Raw genomic sequence first — 9423 nt, 5'->3', positions numbered from 1 at the left:
AACTGTCGACCCCCCCCCCCCCCTCTTTTCACCAGATACTCCTTCGATAATTCCCATACCCCCCTCTCTGTCTCTGGTTTGTTCATCGTTTTCCTCTGAAACCTTTTGTTTCATCCGGTAAGCTCTCCGCCGATTCTGATTTTTCTTACTAGAGTTTCCTGGATTCTGATCTCTGTTTTTTTTTTCTTTACGCTCCTCTTCTTTCTGTGTCCATGTCTGTCTTTGATGGTTGTCTCTTCTGTTTTTTTTTCTTCCTGGTTCATACTAATCACTGTTCAATGTTTTGTGGTTGCTATTGATCACTCTTGTGCTGCTTCTTGTCATTAATAAGTTGCCAATCGAGTTCGCTCGTTTCGAGAAGCGGCTCTTCATATCCTGAAATGGCCACTTGGAAATTGAAACCTAATTATATATTCACTCTTAAAATTTTGCGGTGGAAATCGAAATCATTTCTCCTGATCAGTTGGGGTGTTGTTTTTGCGAAGGGATGGCTCCGAGGTCAAGCAAGGGCAAATCCACCAGAGGGAAAGGGGAGAAGAAGAAGAGAGAAGAGAAATGTGAGAGTCTCTACATGCCCATTGGGCGACGATGATGATGATGATGATGATGAAATCTTCATATAATACATGGTTTTTGTAAATGTGAATCTGAGATTCTGAAGGGATTCTCCTGGTCTTTCTCTCTCTTTGCAGCTGTCGTGCTGGGTCTGGTGGATGTCACCGTCTTGACTCCCTATGAATCGGAAGTCACGCTCAGGGTCTGATGCAGAAATTTCCATATAATGCAATCGCCATTGATATGGGCTTTTTATATGTATAATACATGTTTGTACTGATCCAATTTCTACACACTGTTTTTTTTGGGACAGGGCGTCTCTACTGATAAGATCGTTGACGTGAGAAGGCTCTTGGCTTCTCATGTGGAGACTTGCCATTTCACCAACTATTCTCTCTCCCATGAGGTTGTGCTTCTGCTGATTTCCATATGCATGTTTCCAACAGGAATATGCCATCATATATATACATACATATATATATATATTTGCCTGTCACCCTTTTTTTTAAAAAAATAAAAGAGAGAAAGGAAAAGGAGGGTAAGTGATGGGTGGTGGTGATGTGCAGGTGAAAGGGCGAAGGTTGAGTGACAAGGTTGAGGTTGTTTCTCTCAAGCCTTGCTTCCTCTCCATGGTTGAAGGTTTGCGCTCTCTCTCTCTCTCTCTCTCTCTCTCTCTCTCTCTCTCTCTCACATATATTCCTGCAGTCACTCACTCTTTCTCCATTTCCTTTTAACTCTCCACCAAAACTAATGGGTTTCTGTCCAATTATATTCGGGTGGGTTTAGTTATTTTGGTTTTAGAAAAATTATTCCATTTGGTTTGATTCGAATTTGATTTTTATTGATAAAAGTATTCAATTTTCAAAGAATTTTTTAAATATATTTTTAATCGGGTTATCTTGTTTTTATCTAACCGGACCAATTCCATTTCCATTGGTTCAATTCAAATTTGGTACGGTTTTAGTGAAATTTACATTGGATTCGGTCCGATTATACTTATAAGTTATTCAATTTGAGTTGGTTCGATTATTCGATTATCAACCAAATTCACACGTCATAATATCTACATTTTACAAATACTGGCATGTGTGTGTCACTTGTACTGTGGCTTTTGGAATATACATGTGTACGTACATGAGGTGTCAGCCATTGTTTAATCGTGTACGTACATGTGCCCATACTCATTCAGTCATTTGTTTAATTTGTAAAATTCAGAAACTCGCACGTTTGTTCTCATCGTCTTTTATTTATTTATAAAATATTGGGATACATATTTTCCAATGGCATGTTGCAACTAACAACGCTCCCCCAGGCCGGAATCACTTTTGAAAACATTTCGTGAATTGCCCTTAGAGTTCTAGTTTATTTACATTAGTGCCATTGTGCTGCAGAGGACTACGAAAAGGAGTGCCAGGCTGTCGATCACGTACGAAGGCTCCTGGACATTGTAGCCTGCACCACCAGGTTCGGCAGGCTCAAGCGCGACCATTCCAAATCCTCGAAGAAATCCCTCGTCGCCGATGGGAATCAACCGCAGCCGCGTGGGAATTCGTCGGAGCCTTCTGCTCCGGCCGCCGTGTCGGAGGGCCTGGACATGGTCGCTATCCATCCGACTCCGAAGCTTTCCGACTTCTACGACTTCTTCTCCCTCCCTCACGTTCCTTCGCCGATTCTCAGTGAGTGAAGCGTTTCCTCTGCTGTTGAGTTCATTCCCTAGATTTGTTCTCTTGCTTGATCGCCGGGAAAGTGCCGAAGATTGGCGGGAAAAGTTAAATCGAAATTTGGTAGAAATCATGGCCGTGCTTTTGAAATTCGTTTCCCCTTTTTCTTGATCTCGCAGATGTGAAGAAGCTTGACGATAAGGACTGTGGGCAGATGGGTGATGGTGACTATTTTGGACTTCAGGTGTTATAATGTTCCTTCTTCTGTCTTTCTAGGCGTCAGTGATATGTTGATGGTCTACGAGTGCGTTACAGAAAATTCTTTTGTCTAGATATGTTATAATTGCTGATATCTTCCCATTTTCAATTAAATTTCTCCTTGTCAATTTTATTGGTAAATTATCCTCATCTATTGTTAATGCTGAAATTTCTATTTATTCAGATTAAAATCTGCAATGGAAAGACGATAAATGCGATAGCATCAGTGAAAGGGTTCTATGCTGTTGGACGGCTGCTCTCACGTAGCCACTCCCTTGTAGATTTGCTTCAGAACATTAGCAATGCTTTTGCCAAGGTGGGCCGCTGCGATTGTTTCACCAGATTTGTCCATTTCCTCTTTCAATTGGGTTCTATCTAAGCTGTGGTTTTTCTCTTGCAAGTTACCTTGTTATCCTTAGTTGTATTTTTTTTTGTAACACGCGGTTTAACTGCAATTTTTTTCGTCTTGGGAGTTCATGCAGGCATATGCATCCCTTATGAAAGCTTTCACTGAGCGCAATAAGGTGACTGTTAATTTGTTTACTACTATTTTTATTTGTTTATGATTGTCTTTAGGAATCTGTTCTAGCTCAAGAATTTGGATTTTGATTTTATTCCTTTCCAGTTTGGCAACCTTCCATATGGATTTCGTGCAAATACGTGGCTTGTCCCTCCGTCAATTGCTGAATCTCCTTCTACATTTCCTGCTCTACCAACAGAAGACGAGAACTGGGGTGGGAATGGTGGAGGTCAGGGCAGAAGCGGTAACTATGAACTTCGACCTTGGGCTGCAGAGTTTGCTATATTGGCCAGGCTTCCTTGCAGGACCGAGGAGGAGAGAGTTATCCGAGATAGGAAGGCTTTCTTGCTTCACAGCCAATTTGCTGATGTTTCAATTTTAAAAGCTGTTAGAGCTATTCGGCAGGTGGTTGATGCTAATCAACAAACAGGCAGAAGAAGAAATTTTGCTGCAGGCTCTATCTTGCTCGAGGAAAATGTTGGAGATTTGTCTATTGTTGTGAAACGTGATATAGCCAGCATTGGCTCCGGGGTTGAAGATAATTGTTGTGATGAACAATATGCTCTATCGTCCAAGGAAGATATTCAAAAGAGTTTACTTAAAGGGATAACTGCTGATGAGAGTGTTATCATACATGTAAGTGAGTTTCTCTTTTTTGCTCCATAATCTATGTGCAAATGCTACATTGGCCTTTGAGTCAATGATCAATATTTCTTGACCTTGTCTTTAACGCTATCTCCATAAATAGATGTCAATTGTTTATCATTTTTCTCGAGTGATATAATAGATGTCTGGACTCTGAATTCTTTGTTCGTACTCTTTCTGCTAAGAAATTGTTTCGTTCGGTGAATATTTTGCTGGTTGAAGCACAAATGCAATCGCATTAACTTGTTTTGTGCAGTATAAGTCTTGTTCTCATCAGTACCGCTTCAAATAGTTTTTAGATTAGTGACTTAGATGGAACTGTGATGCTTCACAATGGGTTGAGATTTTTCTATTTTTATTCTCTTTACCTGGCTATACTAAAGCTTAAAAAGCTTCTCCAGGACACTGCCGCTTTGGGCACAATTATTGTAAGGCAATGTGGATATACCGCGGTGGTGAAAGTTAGTGGTGAAACTAATATCGGAGAGCCTGTTTCTATTGATATTGTGATCGATGATCTGCCTGATGGAGGAGCTAATGCTCTTAATATTAACAGGTTAGTGACTACCCAAACTGATCTCTATGATATACTTATTTGTGCAGATTATACTTGGCTACATCAAAATTTTTATTCTGTCGTGGTCTCTCTTCTCTCACTGTTTTGGATTGGTTATCCCTGACTATTGTCTTCAATATTTGAAAGTTCATTAGTAAAGAATGACTGTATAAGTTTTAGCCAATGTGAACAAAAGAGACTCGTTTTGTCATAATCTGTGTACCCTTTCCTCACGAAAGGGTAAATATGTCTATGCGATTAACTTGTCCTTCACAATACACTTCTGGTTGATAAATTTATTGCAGCCAAAGGATTCTGCTTCACAAGTCATATGGTATTGGAACAGCTGGAGGGGACCAGCCGCCACAAATTGATTCAAATGATATTGAGCCTTTCAGATGTCTTGTACATGAGTTGGTTAAAGAAAACTTGACCAAGTTATCAGAAAAACCGATAGCTTCTGAAAGGCCCATTAGGTGGGAACTTGGTTACTGTTGGATTCAGCATCTACAGAAGAAAGAATCTGTGATGGAGACTGCTTCTGGAACACCTACAGTAGATGATGATAATGAATATTCAGTTAAAGGTTTGGGAATGCAATTCAAAGATCTAAAGATAAGAAATAAGAAACCAGGTACGACAAGTAGCAAGGGGGAAAAGGAAGAAGATAGCAGACTGTGCAGGATGAATGTGGAGGCCGAGTTAGGGCAACAAAGAATTCATGAATCAAACTTTGAGACTGAACTGAAAGAACTTATTTCTGAAGAAGCTTTCTCACGCCTAAAAGAAAGTGGAACTGATCTTCATTTAAAGGTTCTTATTTTTATCCTGTCTCTAGTATATACTTTTAACATGAGTATTTAATTCTAAGCTCTTTATGGTGTATGTCTTATCCATTTTGTTATATATTGTTATTTGCTGATTGTTTGATAGAGATGCTGAAACTTGAATTTATTTCATGATACAGTCAAAAGATGAGCTTATAGAGATGGCATACAGATATCATGATGAAATTGCCCTGCCAAAGCTGGTATGTGTTTTATTTGCAGAGAAATTGAAATTCTGAATTTTTTTACTATAATGTCAATGACATGTTCTCACGAGTTATCAGGTTACGGACTTTGGTTCACTGGAGCTTTCACCAGTTGATGGTCGGACAATGACTGACTTCATGCATACAAGAGGACTCCAGATGCGTTCTCTAGGACACGTGGTGAGAATTTCTTTCTCTCTCGTGATCTTGTTAATGGTCTCTGTTCCCTGTAACCTTGTGATAGAACCTAGGGTTCTATGGATTGTTCGTTAAATCTCCTAAGTTGATCACCTTTTCTTATACTTTATTCTAAACCAAGACTCCTTTTATAGAGGAGAGCTGCCGCCTAGTCAGCTACAAAACTTAATGCGGATGGCCAAAGTGGCCAACCAAACTCGCTGATCCTAGGGCCCTTAAACGGGCTTTAGGCCATTTGTTTCCTAACTTCCCTGTCCAAATTCAAAAATAAACTGACAGTCCAAATACAAAAATAAACCAACAAAAAACGAAAAACCAAAATAACAATCAACTAACAATCTAGGAGTCTATCAAATATTAACCTCCCAAAATTCACTTTGTTCTCAAGTTGGAAATCGGAAAACGAAGCTTGATAGTCTCCTTTGAACACCTCCAATGTGTACTCCTGTCTTGATTATCACGTCCAGAAAAGCCTTGAGAGATGACCTAGGGTGCATTTGCATGCATGTCTTTCTTATTTGGATCAAGCCTTATTCCACCCCCTCTTATTTCACCAATGGTATGAGAATGGGACCAGAACTTCAGGTCTGTACAACTTGTCCCCACATTTTCTTTTCCACCTTCCAAGTTGCCAAGAAATCCAATGTCTGCAAGCTCTTTGTGTTCAAAGCTGTGAAATCCCTGAAGGATGGAACAAATATCAGGTATGGTTATAACACACCCCAAACCTGAAAGTCTCTTCCCTCCGGAATTTCGACAAGGCTGGTCTTCCAGTCGTTTACCCCCTAGCCTGACTCGAATTCAAATTATAGAGGAGAGCCGCCACCTAGGTGGCTACAAACCCTAAGGCGGCCAAACTCGCTAACCTTATGGCCATAAGCGAACCCTAGGCCTGACCAATTTATGTCCTAATGTCCAGTCCAAAATACAAAATTAAACCAACAATAGTAAAAGTCCAAAATAACCCGATAATGTAGAATCTGTCACCTGGTGTTCATTATTTCAATGTACTACAACTACGGTAACTGGTCTGCCAACTTCAGTACATTTGTTGAGTTCAGAAATAACGTTGGACAGAGCATATTAATGGGTATATTCTGTTTCACCATGTGTATAAACCAGGCTAAACTTGCTGAGAAGCTTCCTCATATACAGTCCCTTTGTATTCATGAGATGATTACAAGAGCTTTCAAGCATCTGCTTAGGGCGGTTATTGCATCTGTCAATACTGTGGCAGCCTTATCCACGGCATTAGCTTCGGCATTAAATTTTATGTTTGGACACCCTGGGATGGACGAGAGTGACAAGAGCTCCAACAAAGATTATTGTCTCAAATTAGAGTGGCTACAGAAATTTGTTTTCTCAAAATTTGATTGGACAGAGAAAGAAGACTTCGAACGTTTGAAAAAATTTTCTATCCTCCGAGGACTTTGCCAAAAGGTACCTTACTTAGACTGTACAAGATGCTGGTTTCATAATGATTATTATTTTCTGATAAATTTTACCACAGGTTGGTCTTGAACTGGTTACAAGAGACTATGATTTTGATTCTCCATATCCCTTTAAGAGCTCTGACATTATTGGTTTGGTTCCCGTCTGCAAGGTTTCTCTCTCTCTCTCTCTCTCTGAACTTCCTGATCTACATTTTAGCTATGCCGCAAGTCAGACCGCATTCTGTTCTGTTAATCAATGTCTGCTTGGAGCTTGTTTCATAGGTGTGCCGTAATGCTAGATATAATATTTAGTAATTTTTATTTGGCATGTCAAACAGCGTGCAGTATGTGCTTCCTCTGATGGAAGGACATTGTTGGAGTCATCAAAGCTTGCCCTTGACAAAGGAAAATTAGACGATGCTGTTAATTATGGAACAAAGGTGCCAACTTGTTTGATATCCACTTCATGTTTTTAGCTACTGCTTTCATGTTTTTAGCTACTGCTTTCATGGTCGGTAGATATTGACTTCTTGCATCTCTTAGGCACTAGTCAAAATGATTGCTGTCTGTGGACCTTACCATAGAATTACCGCCAGTGCTTACAGCCTTCTTGCAGTTGTCCTGTACCACACTGGCGATTTTAACCAGGTACCATTACTGTCTCTCTCTCTCTCTCATCCAGAAACGATACGTTTGATTATAAAGACTAGTAACAGAGTTTATCTGTCAAAATGCATGGACATTACCATATGTTCGAATTATTCTAGAAGAACTTCTTGACAAGCCCCTTTATATATGACGTTTTCACTATTTCTTCATCAGGCAACCATATTTCAGCAGAAGGCTCTGGATATCAATGAGAGGGAACTTGGGCTTGACCATCCTGACACTATGAAAAGCTATGGGGATCTCTCTGTATTTTATTATCGCCTTCAGCACATTGAATTGGCTCTGAAGTATGTGGTATTCAATTTCTTATCAGTTTTGCTGATCATTGATTCGAATGAAAGCATTTTGCTCCAGCTTTTTCATTTCCTTTGGCTTGCTGCCGTGGAATGATTCTTGCTCTTCCTTTCCTCTCATTTTCCCCATGTAGATTTTATTTTTCCACTTTAACATCCTTTCCCCTTTGGCATATGTTCACAGGTACGTGAACCGTGCTTTATTCCTTCTCCATTTCACTTGTGGGTTATCGCACCCAAATACTGCTGCTACATATATAAATGTGGCTATGATGGAAGAAGGGGTTGGGAATGTCCATCTGGCTCTAAGATACTTGCATGAAGCTCTAAAATGCAACCAAAGATTGCTTGGAGCTGATCACATTCAGGTTTTCTCTCATCTTTCTGTCCTCCTGTTCCCCCACTCTAAAGCTAACCATCGTTTCACTTGACAGACTGCTGCTAGCTATCATGCAATAGCTGTGGCCCTCTCTCTCATGGAAGCATATTCCTTGAGCGTGCAACACGAGCAAACTACACTTAAGATACTTGCAGCAAAACTGGGTCCAGATGACCTCCGTACGCAGGTGATAACTCACTCCTAGCCGTGAGTATGTTGCACGTGTTGAAATTTCGCAGTTCATACAGATGAATTTTTTTACTTGGTTTCTGACCCAAAAGTTTCAGTCGTGCTGAGCATTACTGTGCATGAAACTTAGCCGAATATAATGTATACTGACTGGGGAAGTGGCTTGCTGAAATGCTGGAGATGCCCAGACCTGATAAGTTCTGTTGTATTCTTTGTCTCTTGCAGGATGCTGCTGCGTGGCTTGAATATTTTGAATCAAGAGCCATCGAGCAGCAAGAAGCAGCACGGAATGGAATCCCAAAACCTGATGCTTCTATTGCGAGCAAAGGGCACCTTAGGTATTAAAATGGAAATTTCCAAAGCGTGTTTTCTGACATGGTAATTATTTCATTTGCACCTAAGTCCAACCTTTCTTGCAGTGTATCAGATCTCCTGGATTACATAAGTTCTGATTCAGACGCAAAAGCAAATGATATACATAGGAAACATCGTCGTGCAAAGGTATGTTTAAGTTACCTTACTTCTGAATTCTGATCCTAGTTTCTGTTGGGTTTGCTCATTGGATTTGTTGGTCAAGCGACATCTTGAGTGTAGTGTTGTCAATTGCTCAGAACTCTGATTGAAAATGTAGGCCCGCTGTATATTCTGCTTGTTGTTCTAGATATATGCATTTGCTGGACCAGTGATCTAAAGACCTTGCACTGCAGACTGATGGGAAAGATGCAGTTTGAAAAAAAAACGTAAAGCACGTGTATCATAAAGAAAGGAGTTTGTAATGAAGAGAGAAGGATGGGTTTTTGCCAGGACATCTTGTCGAAGGCTTATGATGTCACTTTCATTTTGACAGGTTTTGCTGATCAATGATATGACACATCAACCTCAAAAAGTTGCATCAGCTGATGATGCCACCTCTATTATTGTTTCTCAGCACGTCACGGCTACATCTGGCGGTGTGACAGAAGTAGATACTAATAGGAATGGGATAGAAGTAACGGATGAGGACACTGTTCTTGATACAGATGAAATAGGGAAAG

At 40.2% G+C, this 9423-nt stretch overlaps 1 protein-coding gene across 1 annotated transcript in view; it reads left to right on the top strand.

Moving 5' to 3' along the window:
* The first annotated feature begins 19 nt into the window (after positions 1 to 19).
* The window catches only part of LOC104800437 (protein TSS), an 11439-nt gene continuing 2035 nt past the window's right edge, over positions 20 to 9423 (top strand). Inside the window, exons 1-24 of the mRNA XM_010523231.1 lie at positions 20 to 117; positions 486 to 557; positions 693 to 757; positions 869 to 961; positions 1122 to 1194; positions 1947 to 2231; positions 2396 to 2460; positions 2659 to 2790; positions 2957 to 2998; positions 3100 to 3630; positions 4041 to 4195; positions 4501 to 5008; positions 5163 to 5225; positions 5307 to 5408; positions 6549 to 6866; positions 6937 to 7029; positions 7198 to 7299; positions 7403 to 7507; positions 7682 to 7815; positions 8006 to 8189; positions 8256 to 8387; positions 8615 to 8727; positions 8809 to 8890; positions 9237 to 9423. Coding sequence (XP_010521533.1) covers positions 488 to 557; positions 693 to 757; positions 869 to 961; positions 1122 to 1194; positions 1947 to 2231; positions 2396 to 2460; positions 2659 to 2790; positions 2957 to 2998; positions 3100 to 3630; positions 4041 to 4195; positions 4501 to 5008; positions 5163 to 5225; positions 5307 to 5408; positions 6549 to 6866; positions 6937 to 7029; positions 7198 to 7299; positions 7403 to 7507; positions 7682 to 7815; positions 8006 to 8189; positions 8256 to 8387; positions 8615 to 8727; positions 8809 to 8890; positions 9237 to 9423 — 3634 coding nt within the window. The 5' untranslated portion in view covers positions 20 to 117; positions 486 to 487. The remainder of the gene's footprint in view (positions 118 to 485; positions 558 to 692; positions 758 to 868; positions 962 to 1121; positions 1195 to 1946; positions 2232 to 2395; positions 2461 to 2658; positions 2791 to 2956; positions 2999 to 3099; positions 3631 to 4040; positions 4196 to 4500; positions 5009 to 5162; positions 5226 to 5306; positions 5409 to 6548; positions 6867 to 6936; positions 7030 to 7197; positions 7300 to 7402; positions 7508 to 7681; positions 7816 to 8005; positions 8190 to 8255; positions 8388 to 8614; positions 8728 to 8808; positions 8891 to 9236) is intronic.

This window comes from Tarenaya hassleriana, unplaced genomic scaffold, assembly GCF_000463585.1.
Source record: "Tarenaya hassleriana unplaced genomic scaffold, ASM46358v1 Cleome7, whole genome shotgun sequence".
Taxonomy (NCBI): Eukaryota; Viridiplantae; Streptophyta; class Magnoliopsida; order Brassicales; family Cleomaceae; genus Tarenaya; species Tarenaya hassleriana.
This window is presented reverse-complemented; position numbering and strand designations above follow the sequence as displayed.